The sequence below is a fragment of the Pinus tabuliformis genome, chromosome J, assembly GCF_031772625.1.
Source record: "Pinus tabuliformis cultivar Carrire ecotype Pingquan chromosome J, CPIR1, whole genome shotgun sequence".
NCBI lineage: Eukaryota > Viridiplantae > Streptophyta > Pinopsida > Pinales > Pinaceae > Pinus > Pinus tabuliformis.
The window spans coordinates 275,135,606-275,151,731 of NC_142295.1; the positions used below are offsets into that span (position 1 = coordinate 275,135,606).

General features: G+C 36.7%; 1 protein-coding gene across 5 annotated transcripts in view; it reads right to left on the reverse strand.

Annotated features, from left to right (window-relative positions):
• Nucleotides 1–8,741: 8,741 nt before the first annotated feature.
• LOC149226847 (glycolate oxidase 1-like) overlaps nucleotides 8,742–16,126 on the reverse strand; it is a 71,491-nt gene continuing 64,106 nt past the window's right edge. For 3 of the 5 annotated variants that reach the window (XM_089377623.1, XM_089377622.1, XM_089377625.1), the window contains 10 exons: nucleotides 11,862–11,986; nucleotides 11,724–11,770; nucleotides 10,988–11,065; nucleotides 10,713–10,837; nucleotides 10,360–10,426; nucleotides 10,175–10,237; nucleotides 9,813–9,882; nucleotides 9,574–9,674; nucleotides 9,350–9,454; nucleotides 8,742–9,147 (listed from right to left, as the gene is read on the reverse strand). In XM_089377623.1, the coding sequence (XP_089233749.1) occupies nucleotides 8,962–9,147; nucleotides 9,350–9,454; nucleotides 9,574–9,674; nucleotides 9,813–9,882; nucleotides 10,175–10,237; nucleotides 10,360–10,426; nucleotides 10,713–10,837; nucleotides 10,988–11,065; nucleotides 11,724–11,770; nucleotides 11,862–11,986 (967 nt within the window). In that variant the 3' untranslated portion in view covers nucleotides 8,742–8,961. Of the gene's footprint in view, nucleotides 9,219–9,349; nucleotides 9,455–9,573; nucleotides 9,675–9,812; nucleotides 9,883–10,174; nucleotides 10,238–10,359; nucleotides 10,427–10,712; nucleotides 10,838–10,987; nucleotides 11,066–11,723; nucleotides 11,771–11,861; nucleotides 11,987–12,267; nucleotides 12,400–16,126 lie in introns of all 5 variants that reach the window. The other 2 variants (XM_089377626.1, XM_089377624.1) reach the window with 2 other exon arrangements.

Consider the following 16,126-nt stretch of genomic DNA (forward strand, 5'->3'; position numbering starts at 1 on the left):
ACACATGCTACAACTAAATGTGTGTCCTTTCAAGGCCAGTCTCGAGTTGTGGTTGAACACTTGGCCTAGTACACCCTAGGCCACTGCAACTCAACTTTGCAAGTGTCCTCATCCTCATAGGTCCAACACCTCATAAGAACATGGCTCCATTGTCAGGTGTGCAACTCTTCAACCCAATAAAGGTACTATCTCATGAAACTCATTAAAACACAATCCATATGAAGCTACCTTGTCCATGTCAAAGCACTCCTTTCCAAGGCACGTAAGTGGTCACAACTTACTTTGAAAAGTCAATGGAAATTCATCAATGGTATCAACAATCTGCCACTCAAGATACTATTGTTCATGGAATTCTTCTCCAGTCTAGCAAAACTCCCATTCTGCCACCCTACGCTGCAATAATCCACAACTCCTTGTTGGAACAATATGATCCATGTCTCACATGGGATACCTAGCCATGTCTCATGGAAATATTATTGCATCCTACAACAATCTTATAGCTCCTCCCTAGAACTGACACTTATGCACAAATATGACCTAATTTCTCTTCAAAGTAGCTCTGCTACCATAATAGAATTCCACATGCCCTAGGTTTTGTCTATGCCTTAGCTATGAAACATAAACGCATTGAAGAGGCCTTACTTTAAAAAACATTTACGCAACGGAATATATTAGCAATTAGATCAATGATAGTACACAAGATTTTATGGCCTAAACTTTTTTCTCAGAATTCTATTAATAAGAAAACCTCAGGGGTCCCATACCACAGATCATGGCCCTTCACAATCCATATAATGCCAATCCAGTCCAGACTTGGGTCTTCCCTTCTAGTAGCCCTCCAAACTCCAGAACATTTTTTTTTCCCTAACAACATCACGTCCAACTTTCAGCCAGCTTCCTAAGTAACTTGCCAGTCCTCAACCTGCTCTAATCATCCCTTCGACCCTCCTATCTTCATCCTTCCTCTTGGCAACTTTCCTTAGCATGTGGTTAGTTTATACAGTGATTACCCTCCTTCTAGCGCAGAACCTTCCTCTTCCTGACTCTCAACCAACACCTAACCAAGCCTCGGCCCTATTGACCTTGTTGTAGCGAAACCTAACCAATGCTTGGCCCTAACTCAATATGTTGTTGCAGTCCATAGTCTCAGCATGTTCTCCTTCCAAGTCTATGGTAGGCCCTGTGACTTGTTCTACTTTACCAACGTTACCATAGATCTCTAACCAATTTGGCCCTCCTTTTCTTTTTTGTTGTTTGCGGCTCCTTTGCTTCCTAAGCTAAGTCCTTTTAGCCACTCCACAAGAAGAATGTCGCTTTGCCTTCTTGTCAACTAGCCTCTCCTTTGGCCTTATTTATAATTTTCCTTAGGTCTCTTAGGAAGCCCTTATGTCCTTTAAGAAACCTCCAACACAAACTTAACATTAGATTAGCATTTCCTAGGGTTCAAAGCCCACTCACTTTAGGTCAATAACCCCAAACTTGGGTGCAAATCCCATTAACCAACCCATAAATCTTCAAGGTATTTTCCAATTGAAAATACCTTCCAAACTACCAGATTTCAATAATGTAGAGCATCCATAGGGGCTTGAGGTACATGACAAAGAGTCAAATCTATGCAAGTTTAAGAAACCCTTGTATGGACTCAAATAGGCATCGAGGGCATGGTACTCCATGATAGACAACAATTTGTAGAGCATGGGCTTCACCAAGAGTGAGACAGATTCCAACCTATAGTTCATACAGATTGGATATGAACGCATCATCTTGGTGCTCTACATGGATGATTTGATTCATACTGGGGCAAAGAAGCTAATTACTGAGTGCATATCAAACTTGGCAACATAATTTGAGATCAAAGGTATTGGGCTGATGAATTACTTTCTAGGGCTTGAGGTTTAGCAGAGATGAAGAGAGATATTCCTTGGACAAGGGAAGTATACAATGGAGATCCTAAAGAGATTCAGGATGAAGGATAGTAGATATATAGCTACTCTAATGGTGACCAACCTAGAGAAGGTGGATCCTTCAAAGTCAATGTTGGCAGATTCCAAACAATACAAGTAGTTGATTGGCTCATGAATGTATATGGCCAACACTTGACCAAACATTTGTTATGTAGTGAACACCTTGAGTCACTACATGGTGGAGCTAAGACAGGTTATTTAGATCACGACAAAGCATGTTCTCAGATACTTGCAAGGCACAGTGGAGTATGGATTCAGTTTCCTTGATGGAGATGGGGTGAAGTTACAAGAATATCCATATTTAGCACCTCTAGGTGTTGTTTCAATTTGGGTTTTGTAATGATTTCCTAGTTTACCATGAGGCGAAATTCAATAGCACTCAATTCGACAAAAGCTTCGTATATGGTAGCTAGTTTGGGTAGTTGTGAAGTAGTTTGGCTTCACAAGTTGCTTACAGGATTGTTTGATCAAGAGTTGGAACCTACAATGATTCATTGTGACAATTAGAGTTGCATGAAACTCTAGGAGAATCCAATATTTCATGATAGGTTGAAACACATTGAGATTAGGTACCATTTCATTATAGACTGGGATTTGAAGGGAGCAGTCAAGCTCTAGTATATTCCAACAAATGAGCAAGTTGCAGACATACTCACCAAACCTTTGGTGAAAGGAAAGTTTGTCTTCTTTCAAGATAAGCTTGGAGTGGTAGAGAATACCTTTCCCAGTGAGAGGAAGTGTTGATGATTGTAGCTCTAACATGTATTTCAGCAAAAGAAAAGTGTCAAAGCTGTGGGATTCGTCATTAAATTACTCTTAGACTTAGGAGTTCACTTTCTTAATTAATTAACAAAATGAATGTCTTTTTATAAAGCAAGCTTAATTTAATAAAGTGTCTAAGTTTGGGTCCTGGTGATTTAGGATGAATTTGGACCATTTATCTCGAAATCAAGATTAGATTTAATCTTGACCATTGAGATCAGAGATTTGGCCCAACTCAAAATTATAAAAGGAAGCCAAGTGAAAGAGGGGACACAATCAATTATTTTCTCCGTAAGGATTTTGAGAAAAAAGATAGAAAATCATAAGGAATTTTTTATTTTCTAGGAAAGAAGAAGAATTGCGAGGGAAGCCATTGGTTTGTAGGTTGTACAAACCATACAGTACAACATAGAGGTGATTTGGGGCATATTTCTAAGAGTTGGAAATGCAGTTTGTATTTTTTCTTAAAGTCATTTTCCTAGCATGGGTGCTCTTGTATGTTTAGATGTTATTTGAATGATGAATTGATGTTGAAGTGTAGAGAAAATTGTGCATGCACAAAATTTGTTTTTATTTTCCTATCTTTTCTTGTGTTTCTAAGTTTTTCCACTGTTTTATTTGGTTAAATAATTCCAATAGTGCAAATTTATATCTAATCTATTTACTTAGACACTAGTTTTCACAAATCAACACCCATTGTTCTCTCATCCCAAAATTAATACAACATAGTTATTACTCTAATGGACCCTTCAACCCTTATTACAACCTTATAAAAGATCCCACTAATGTTGAAATATTTTGCACTCTTCTTTTCTTAAATGGGAAATAAACTCAATGATGTATGGCGTGGCTTGCATTCTCCCTAATAAGGATATAAACTAATGAAGTATGGTGTAAACAAAGGATCTCTGTACTCACTGACATATGATATGATAAATATCATACAATGATCTACCTCAATTTTGTGTGGCATTCAAGTGCAAGTCTACAAAAAGTAGTCCATGGAAGCAAATGCAACCTCAAAAGAAAATGTGCAAGAACATTAAATTGCTCACAAACTTTTACCAAGTTTCTTTTTTTGTAAATGAGAGAAAACATTTTGAAATTGGAAGGTGTCAGAGACTCGTATGCAAAAGAGTTATTAGCTTGCATATTATCTATAGCTTTGTTTCCCTATACTCATGGATAACTCCAACTTTATGATATCAATTATCTCTAGCATTCTATTGTAGTTATTTATCTTTTGAGAAGATGGTAATGGGAGACAGACACATGGACCCTGTTGATGTAGTGCATCCAAGTTTCCCTGCCTTGAGGGGACAACAATGGGAGATGGATACATGAAGTTTATTATTATAGTATTATCAAAGTTTCCCTTGTTTTAGTGAGGTGGCTAGCAAGGAAGCTTTGTTCTAGTGAGTAATCTAGCAAGGTATTTGATAGCCATAATAATGATGGTTTCAATATTGAAGCCTAGTGTTTTGTTACCTCTCATCATACTTAGCAGGTTGGTTAGTAAAGGTTTGCTCTATTACAATATGCCATTTTTTCATGAGATAACAAGGATTTTATCAATATTTTTCATTTGTTAATGAACATAGAAAATATGAGAGTTGCTCATATGCTTGTTGCCTACTTTTCATATCATTGTGGGTGGCACTCAAAGAGGAATGTCTACAATTACATGAGGTGGTTAGTCATTTCTCTAGTACATGATTTTAGAGGCTATTCCAATTAAAAGATATATATATATATAAGCAGTAGGCGGTGAATCAGTGTTTCCATAAATGATTTCATAATTGTTTCTAAACTTTGGTATTCTCTCTCAATTTTGAAGGAATGAAATATGATATTACAATAAACTTTCCAAATGATATCTTGTATAAGTTACATAATTCATAAACGCTTAATTGTTTTAGCATGTATTTGGAGTTGCATCATTATATAGTTGACTACAAATCTCATCTAGTGAATTTATCACACACAATATGTAACAAACAAATTTATATAAAAATAAACACAAATAATGTAAAAGACAACAAATAAGATTAATGATTAATTAATTAGCAATTAATTAAAAGGTATGTCCCTAAGGACATAATCGTTAGTGAAAGGGTACTTACCTGGCTATATATACAAGACCCTCATTCTCATTTGTATCATCCTACATTAATTCTTTATATAATATACAATTTACATTTACTATCCTACAATGGATGTATTTGTCTATAAAGTATTTTAATATTTCCGTTGTGTATAAGAATAGTGGTCGTTACATTGGTATCAGAGCTATGTTTGATCCCGGCTTTTAGCCATCGAACTCCGTCAACATTGTTGCCATCAAGACTCAAGCGTTTCGCTAAGAAGTGGGAGGTTCTCCAATTCGCCAGTTGGCCTTTGGCCATTTAAAAAAAAAAACAAAAAAATATATGTGTGTGTGTGTGTGTGTGTGTATACAATTTACATTTACTATCCTACAATGGATGTATTTGTCTATAAAGTATTTTAATATTTCCGTTGTGTATAAGAATAGTGGTCGTTACATTGGTATCAGAGCTATGTTTGATCCCGGCTTTTAGCCATCAAGCTCCGTCAACATTGTTGCCATCAAGACTCAAGCGTTTCGCTAAGAAGTGGGAGGTTCTCCAATTCGCCAGTTGGCCTTTGGCCATTTAAAAAAAAAACAAAAAAAATATATGTGTGTGTGTGTGTGTTAAGAAAAAAAATTTTAATTAATTACAAAAATAAATAAATAAATAAATCAGATTTAAGGGAACAAAAAAAAAAAAACAAAGTGGTTATATATATATAAGGGTCCAACATAAAAATATTAAGAATTAAAAAAAAAAAAAAAAAAAAAAAAAAACCTGAAATGAACACAAGATCTTAAGCGTACCTTTAATTAATACTTCTACTACGAATCGGATCATTCGTACAACCATTCAGCGTGTGCAATACATAGTTGAAGTCTGCATTATTGTACAGTATTATATTAAAAATCATTGTGCCAGCCACCATACAAAGGCATATTAATGTCCGTACAATAGTCTGTACGAACCACTATCACAACCACCACTTTCAACATTGTTTTAGTGGCCATTTCAGAATTTGTAAACTATACAAAATGTATGAATGCCTACAGTCGTACATTCACAATTAAAGGATTGTGTGATTGCACACTTTTACCGAAGAAAACATGATTACATAATACCTTAAGTCATCTCGACAAAACAAATGGGATCAATCATTGAAAAAAATGATGGAGCTCAATTCTAAAATGACGAAGAAAGAAGGGTTTTCTTATAATGGTCTTTCAGTTACAGATCACGGAGTAATTACATTAAAAAGAAGTATCCAAGGAAGATAGGTTAATGTCGCCATCAGCCCAAGCAATGATAAAAATTAGATCAACATCAACTTGGCAAATCAGCGATTAATTCTAGGGCTAAGCAAAGGTGTAAAGAAAAAAAAATTGACCGAAAAGAGTATAAAAATAGTGATCTACAAGTGACAATAGGTCATGATGAGTACATATCTCAATTTCATGTTGTAAGGACGGATAAAAACGCTGACATCATACTTGGTCAACCCTGGTTAAAGGATTTGGGTACATTCATATTAAACATAGAGAAACAAGTTTTGACATTTCCTTATAAAGGGAAGATGGTCATGTTTCGAGACATAACAAGTAAAATCAAAATCAATAAAATATTCATTAAAAGACCTTAAGGATATCTCAGACGATAATGAAAAAACTATATCAAAGAAGCAAAAAGAGCTTGAAGAAGTCATCTACAACAAAAACGGAAATTTTGCGCCTCAGAGATCACCAAAAAAAACTACTTGAGCAAGTCAAGAAAGCTAAAGCATCAAAGAAGGAATTCAAGGAGCGTTTATTAAAACAAGAAGAAGATTTACGTTTAAAGAGCCTTAACCGGACATTACTAGAACAAATCAAGTGTTTAAAAGACGAGAAACGTGAAGGCCAAAATAAAGTTGACTCAAAGAATGAGGAATGCTTACGTCTCAAAAATCATAATCAAAATCTACTCATACAGATTAAAAACACTTAAGGACGAAAAGAAATCATTAATGAATAAGTTCAAAGAACTTGTCACAAAGGAAGCATCAAAATCTCCAGATATAGCAATCCAAACTGAAGAAACAAGCATCAGTACCACTAATCTCGCAGTTCAAGCAAATCCAAACCCTATTGAAGAAAAAACGTACTCAAAGGTTGTCATTCAAATAGAGGACACCCCAAATAAGGATTCAGTAGTTAAGTCAACAACAACAATGCCTGATGGAAATCAGATAAAAGCCATAAAAACATTAAAGGAAGTTCAAACAAGAAAAATTCCTTATATACATCTAAATCACAAGAATAGACACCTTAATCAATCTACAAGTCTATATCACACAGAACATAGACAACAAACTTATGTTCCGAAGAATACTGAAGTGAGCTCAATCCAATTATACAATAACTATTCACCACACAGTTCCAAGGGTCAGAAGATTTCCCAAAAGATTAATCTATGATGGTCTGATTCGTTTTCAGTACGACAATTCTGTCTATTGCTCAGAACATCATATCGTCTTGTATCAACAAAGATGAAAGCTCGGGGATAAGAAGATATGGTGATCAAAAAAAGAGAAGCGATCCTTCTTCAGTAAGCTTTGAGGACAAATCTTTTTGAAGGGGAAGGCAATGTAACAAACTAAACAAATAAGATTAATGATTAATTAGTTAATAATTAATGAAAAGGTATGTCCCTAAAGACATAACCGTTAGTGAAATGGTACTTACATGGCTATATATATACAAGACCCTCATTCTCATTTGTATCATCCTACATCAATTCTTTATATAATATACAATTTACATTTATTGTCCTACAATGGATGTATTTCTCTACAAAATATTTTAATATTTCCACTGCGTATACGACTAGTGGTCGTTACACAATACTTTGAGGCCAAACCTAGAGTGATATTGAATATTTCATAGCCTAGAACTTGTCTCAAGTTAAAATATTTAAATTGCAACATCACTTCTTTTGGCAAAACCTTAAACCGATGCCTGCATTTTCCTTACTGAATGCATATAGTATCAGCCTCTTCATCCTATGCATATGAACCTCTATTCCCTACTTTTTCTACAACGTCTTCTTCACACAAAGGCAGTGGAAGTTTATAGCATGTCTTTCAATACTCTGATACACCCTCAGGCTGCAAAGCCTCTTCATAACTCCGACAACGATAGAATCTCTGCCCTTATGACCTAAAAGGCGGGGCCAATCTTTGAAAATTTTCTCTATGTATCCCTCATGCCTCTTTATAAGATATACGGTATGCTTTCCTATCCACAACATCATTTGTTGTTTCAAATTCCTTCTCTGCTACCCATAAAAAATAGTTCTTTGTTAATTTAATCTCCTGATTGCCCAACTGCACGTAGGAACCCTTCACTTCCACTACCCTCATTTTGCCACTTCTACAAATTTTTACTTGTCATCTATATCTAATACAAGACGTCTAGTTGATTTTATCATAGGGGGTTAAATTTACAAGGTTCATTACCTGTGTGAATTTAATGAAGAACTTGATGGCATTTTCCAAGCAATTGTTGAAGAATAATTCAATCTTTCGGTAAAAAACTAATTGGGAAAACAACTCTGCAAAACAATCCCAATAAGGAAAATAAGGAAAGTTGATCTTGCTATAGAAAACGAAAAGCTATGGAAGATGATTTTGCTGAGGCTTCAGAGTAATTAGCTTCAGTAGCTTTGAGAAATACCTCTCAAATGTTTGTGGTCATTCTCCCTTCAATGAACTTCAAGCTTTTTCTTGTATTTTTTCACTAATATTGTTTTCTGGGCATATTCCAAATTTTCATCTCTTGTATCTCTTATAGCTCATAATTATGATTCTGAATCAAGTTCATCACAACAGTTTTTCTAATGTTTAATATTTGTATGAACATAATATCACAATACCAATTGCCACGAGATATCTACTTAAGGTAAACTAACATCTTAGGGCCAGAGAAACAAATGTCATCTGCAATAGTTTCAAGCATTGATTGCCACATGAGACAGAAAAATGTGGGTAAATTTCGGGATCAAAGCTTCTGGTTTTGACTAGCAGAACAAATAATAAAAACATCTTATCCAGATTATCTTAGGATGTTAATATGCATTTTGTTCGTAGACAACCATTGAATTAGACCCGGTCAGAGCCTTGAAAGAGCCCTAAACATGTCAGTTTCCGTTTGAATGTAGCTGCGATTTATGTCCTTTACTGAACAACATCCAGCCAAAGACATGGTGAGTTCAAGCTCATCCCGCAGCATTTGTAAAACTTTCCTTACACCCGCTTCTCCTTCTACAGCCAAAGAATAGACAACAGGCCTTCCAATCTGCAGCCAGGAATGCCAAATACCCACATAAAATTCTGGATACATCACCGATTGTCAAATGCATAACCCATCTAATTACAATTGCAACAACATGATATCAAGAAAGGTTGTTTTTCAAAAAATTCAATACCTAATCTATGCATTTAAAGTTCAAATTCTTCCACAGGCACTGAAACACCTACAATGAAGCAAATATACTTACAAAAATACCAGAGGCTCCAAGGGCCAGTGCCTTGAAAACATCTGTGCCACGGCGAACTCCACCATCAAGAAACACAGGAATTTGACCTCTTGCAGCTTTTACAACCTACACACACTCCTAACAAATGATCAGCTCAACTATTGACAAACTTGCTGTGGTGGAAACTTCTGAAGTTCTAAAATAAGCCTACTGTGAAAACAATCATTTCGCCATTGAGCCTACACCTCTTCCAGGCAGCTTATTGTTGCTGGAACATAATCAAGTTGCCTAGCCCCATGGTTGGACACGATTATCCCTGCAGCACCTGCTTGTACTGCTAGCCTGGCTGTACGGAACATAACAGCAAACTTCAAAGTATTTGAGAAAAAACAACCATTATTTTGGAAGTATGAGACCTTGCAAACAAAATTGGCTAAATACTGATGAAATCACAAGTATTATATGTGAAGCTCAAAACACTTACTGTCCTCAGCTGTCATTAGTCCCTTCACAAGGATTGGTAAGTTGGTGATTGTCTGCAGCCACTTAACATCCTGTTCCAATAACATGCCCTTTAACATATTAAAAGAAATCAAAGAAACAACTTCCAACATAACTTTTACATGTTTGCTGAATCACGATACAGGGAAGGATTCTTTAGAAAGCAAAGCCTTGTTTGAAACTATAAGTTCTTTTTCCGTGACTTCTGAAGTTCAATATGCACATACATCAACCAGGAGTTTAAAGTTTTAAACCACTGTAGTTCTATGCTGTTGCAAAGGATGTATTGGGGCATTTGGCATGAAAAGGAAATTACATGACCCATTACCCACTAGTAAGACATACCTTCCAACTCAATGATCTGTCAGTTTGATTGGCAGCATATGAGGTTAGTCCAGAGCCTCCCGTCTGCAAGAAATTCACATTATGGCATTGAGTGAAATTAGACCACTGATTAATGTAAAACTAGAATAAGAATCGTTCCAACTATTGGCAATCATTTTCGAAGTACTTTGCGGTCAAGAAAATACCTTCTCTAATGTACCAAGATCCAAGCCCTCAAGATTCTTCAGAGTCAGATGCGGGGGCAGTGAGAATCTACATAGTTGATTTTACATTAGTTCAAAAAAGAACAAAAAGTTAAGCAAAACATGAAGCACAACATAAAATAAGTGACAAATGGTGAAGTCTGGGATTTATAATCAGGTGGAAGGCATAAATAAAATTTGCTCCCCCATTTGTGCAACATGTTTTTCAGATCCTAAAGGACACTACGAAGCATTGTTATACAAATGTCCACAAAGTAACCCTACAGAAATATTTTAAGGAACAAAAACTTGTCCACCTTATTAACATTTGCATAAGTTTCAAGTGCAGCCAATACCTGTTTCTAATATCAGCCTCCCTCCGCCCCAGTCGAGGTGTATCTACAGTAAGTACAATTGCCTTAAAGCCAGCATTCTCTGCCCTTCTAACAAGTTGTGCAACGACATATCTATCCTTGAATACCTGCCATCACCAAACATAAAACTAAATTCAAACTACATGGATTATCAGATTATATGCCCTAGTTGCCTAATAACAAAATGCAGTATATGACAGCCTTGCTGTTGTCATGCACACAGGAAACTTTAGCGGGCATGTACATAAAATACGTACATAAAGCTGGAAAAAGAAGATGCCTTGTCCAGTTGAGGAAACATCTTCAACACTTGATGTAGCCCATGATGAAAGCGTCTATAATACCATTAAAGAAAATCAGAAGGAAATACACCGGAACAACACTTTCTAACAATGAAAAAGTTCAGTCATTTTTCTATCTTGTTAAATTAACTCCGCAAACCAATCTTCCTAGCCATTCCTCAGACATGAAAAAATGGGTAAATCAGTTCAGCAACACGTATTCATAGAGATCTATCTCGACAACTGCACATGCATAAAAAACAGAGGATAAATAGCTCGGCCACATGAATGCATATTACAACAGATTCAATAATTTTCTCAGATAATTGTAGGCACATGATATGTCAGTTCTCTTTGAGAAGTAGTTCTGTTACCTGTGGTGCTGTAGGCTCATGACTACATAGACTCCAAGTGTTTGGTACTAATTAAGGCATGGAATCCCAAATGTGTCCTTCAATGGATTTAATGAACATTTTAAAAAGGACAGTAAGAGACAGCAAAGGGCACTAATTTTATTCTAGCCCGTGTCTTATCCATTTATCTGTGAACCAAGTCTATAACAATTTGTTAAACAACAAGAAAAGCTGGTAATGTGACAAGAATCCATAATTTGACAACATGGGATCTCACTGATCTTAAAGCACATTATTACAACATGGGATCTCACTGATCTTAAAGCACATTATTACAAACAAAAGATTGAAGTTCAAACCATTATTGTTCCAGCAGCTGAAGCAGCTCTTGCAGTAGCCAACTCTCCTGTAAATCAAGTTTCAGACCAAATCAATATTGCGAAAATTTCTGTAATAAAATAAGATGTCAATAATCAAGATAGATAGAGAATGCATACCATCTGGATGAGCCATCTTTTGCATGGCTGTTGGAGCAATCATAATAGGCATTGATATCTTAAATCCCAGCACAGTAGTACTCATATCTATTTCTGATACATCCACTAGAACGCGAGGTCGGAACCTGGTAAATTAGAAATAAACAATATGTGAAGGGCAGTGATTCTATTCAATATAGATTGTTCAGTGCCATATTTAAGAATTCAGTAGTGTGATAGCAAGGGAATTGGTTTTCAACAATTTGTAAATACACTCACCCAACCCTCTTGTTTCCATTTATTTTTATGGGAAAAGTGCAGAAATAGTAGTATGGTTGTCTTAATTCAACTGTTCAACCATGTTCTCTTCTAAACTTTCTTGTAACAAAAATGAGATTCATCAGGTATCCAGCCATTTAAAACTTACCAACTGCACTTATCTCATGGTTTTTGTTCAATGTACAAGGTCTTAGCTATGTTGCACTAGTTTTCAGTATGGCGGAACAGCCCCGTCCAGGAATGGCTAGAGTGCATCCCCAAATTTTTCGTGGGAAGACAACTACATATTACAATAACAAAAATATATTTAAAATTTATTAAAAATTTAAGATTCACTATAAACATTTATAGTTGCTTCAAGCTTGTAAGCATAAAAAGCTATACTATATAATATTATGCACATCTTTACACTCGCCACTTCTCGAAAATCTCGAGCAATTTAAAAAGGATTGAATGAAATTCCATTATTGATCTTTAGACATAAGCAAAATGTAGTTTAGATTTAGGGTTCCCCATGCAACATATGGTGTTAGCTACTCTGCTTGTAGAACATATGAAATGGGTAGATCCCGAGATAAAATCAGTGTTATTAACATTGTGATAAAATCACAAAGCTGCAATTTACCATTCACCGATTTTACTGTGGGTAAAAATCCATGGCTTTTTGCCTGCCAAAGAAATTGCAATATTATCATAGAAAATTATGACACAACCCAAAAGATTGCCATGGCGTGGACAAGGTAGCTTTAAGTGGTCCTTTTTGAGTTTTTTTACTCATTTTGCAAACAGAAAAAAGGGTCTAGAGAGCAAAGGAGGAGGAGACTGGTTTTGCTTGAACCAAGAGAAGGACACCATTTTCCTTTGCCATCACCATATTTTTTTTGGAATGGAGATTGATCTCCCTCAATTGTGGATGCATTTGTAGGCATGGGCATCAATTTCCACCATTTTTTTTTGTTAAGTTTTTCCAATGGGTTTCCTTTTCCTATTAGCTTTCCTTAATCTCACTAGGGAGAGAGTGTTTTGTTTTCCATCACTTTATTGTGGAGTGGGGAGGGTTTCCCAAAGTCCCACAAGTGGTGGTGTATTTGCAAGTATGTCCACTTCTTCATTTTTTTAAACAAAATTTTCATAGGCTTTGCATGCCTATCGATTTTCCCTCTTTTTCCTTAAATTTTTATTGGACAATAGGAGATCTACCATTTACGTGAATTTCAGATTTGTATTTTCTTGCAAACTTTTAATATTTTGATTCTAAGAGTGTTGATTAATTTTTTCCAATTTTTTTTGTGCCCTATATTTAATCATTACATTGAAGACTAAAAATGTTGAGATATTTGGACCTGTGTGGGAACTATTACTCACCAAAAGTGGGTGACCCCAAAGGAGATTTTTTCCTCCCATCACCTCTTCCACCCGGTAGCCAGCAACCCCTAGTAGCTACTAGTAGCCGATGACAATGTGCCATTCATATCTCTACCACCTACATCATTCATATGTTTCCTCGCCCATTTGGCAAGAGCACATGTTGGAAGGTGGACTTTTGATCAAAAGGTATTTTATTCATTTTGAAATCAGCTGTTTATGCTTGTTTGTATTTTGGGCATTTGACATGGATTATGGCATAACCTAGAAAGAAGATGGGGGATCTTGTTCCCTCACCTTAAATGGGGGGTTAATTTTTTCATCTTAGTCCAGTGGGACCTCCCCTAATGGTCCAATGGGTATAGGAGGAGCACTACTTGGGAAACCCCGATTGAGATAGCGTAGTCCCATCTCTCCCTATTCCATACTTACCACTTTCCATCTCCCATATTCCACCCCCCTTCTTCGGGTTCAATTGACCCGTGGTTCTCTAGGATTTGGCACCATACATCTTCATACTTGGGTAGGGCTTAGAAACTGGCCTTGGGAGGTTGATGCAACTAAAAGAACAAGAAAAAGCATAGACGGCCACAAGCAATGACAAAAGAAGATCAAAATACAAAAGATGGTTGGGACATTCACATTAGCATGTAGGCAAAAGCCTAGCATGAGCTCTACCTCACTCATTATGGCCATCACCCGATTCTTGAGCACACATTGCTCTTCATGTTATAAGAAGGAACCCTTGCATGTCCCAACCCTTGGTGGGAAATGAAATGCTTCACCATTAAGGGGGTAATAATTGTTATATATCATACAAAGCAAGCTATAACCCTTGACCTACGAGCAGTAATACAAAGAAAAATCAAGAAAAAGTAAAAGGCGCACAAAAGGTGTGGAAAATCAAAGGCTAAGTTGGTAACTCATGCATCCACAATTGCTCCCTCCCCCCATCTATACACTCAGGATGAGGAGCCCATCATAGATGGTCCCTTTGACCATGGCACTTGGCCATGAAGTCTTCTCCCCTCCGTCCAATCATTATTCACAATTTCACATGACACCTATCAATTGATGGGTGGACCAAGGAAATGTCACTTCCCCTTGGGTGCTGGAAATACTTAATAGGATGGTCTATTAGCCACTCCTACCTAGGGAGGTAACACCATTGCGAGTTCAAAACCCTAATTTTGAATGGAAGCCTTATTTGAAATGTCAAATTGCCCATTACTTTCAAGCTTGGTTCAGTTAGATGCAAAAATGATTAAATGCACCTAATAATGTAGTTCCTAGCATTGGATATTGTATGTAATTGTCAGGTGGTTCCACAACCATGGCTTGGGTAACTTAACTGGGGCCTAATTATTTTAGAAGAGCATATTGGCACCCACACGTCGAGCATTGAGAGCCATGGGAATCCAAGCAACAGCAAAGCATTATACATATTTGTGTGCACCTCCAACACCCACAACATTCTAGCATCGTACACTACATTGATGACTTTTATGGGATGATGCACCTAGGCCCAACATGCCCCCAATTGGCTTAGCACTTCATGATGGGTTGGCAGTTGATCCAAGGCCAAAAGGAGGATGGTCTCATACCTTGAGACATGGGAGGGCTAGCACCACGTTAAGAGCCCTTAACGTTGGAGCAAAACAAGTATTTTGACCACCTAGAGACCCATGAGACCACTTTTGTGCTCCAAAATGAGAATTGGGGTCCACAGAGGAGCATTGATAGAGACCTAAAGGCCAACCCTTAGGAGGTGACTTTAGAGGGCTTCTACTCACATCTTGGCACCAAGAAGCCTTAATGCTAGCCCTAGAAGGGCTCACACATGCATGATGTCTTCTTTCTCTCACCTACGGCTCACATATGTGGGCTAGATTTATGTTTTATCATTGGCTACTAGGTCAGCTTGTGACCTAGCTTGTGATTGGCACATTATTTTATGATTTTTGGGGGCATTATGCTAAAATTAGAACTCAAATTCCTCATATAAGTAGAGGAATAATTCATTGTATCAAATCATCATCACATCACTTGGAATTTCGACCTTCATGAGCAATTTGGCTTCTTTTCTTGTGGAGAATTTTGGATCTATGAATGCATTTTGACATTTGGAGCTAAATCGTTGTCTTTGGAGCTATTCTTTGGATCAATGGATGGAATCATTTGCATGTTATCTTTTAAGTGTACCTATTTTTTAATATATGTCCTTTTACATGTCCAATGCATGGAATAATGTTGAATCTAGGTCTTGCTATTGTGCCCTGATTTACTGAAATTTTATTGAATGTTATCTAGATGATCTATTGCATGCATTACTCACACATTACATGTGGATGAACTTCCTAGTGGTGAACTTTAACTAGCTCTCCCATGAAAATACCATTATTCATTGCATAGATAATTGCTTGAGTTTTGGTGGTAGGGCATCAAGATTTCAGCCTCCTTAGAAACCTTTTGGTTGACCTACCAAATCATAGACTCCATACTCCCAAGGAACAAGGGACTTGTCTATTTTGTTGGTGATCAAACTTGACTTCTATCCATAATTTTTTCTCTAAATTTGGCCCCTTCAAGGCTAAGATTGCTAACTAGGGCTTGGTGTGAATCCCTCGGCAAGGTACACTGGT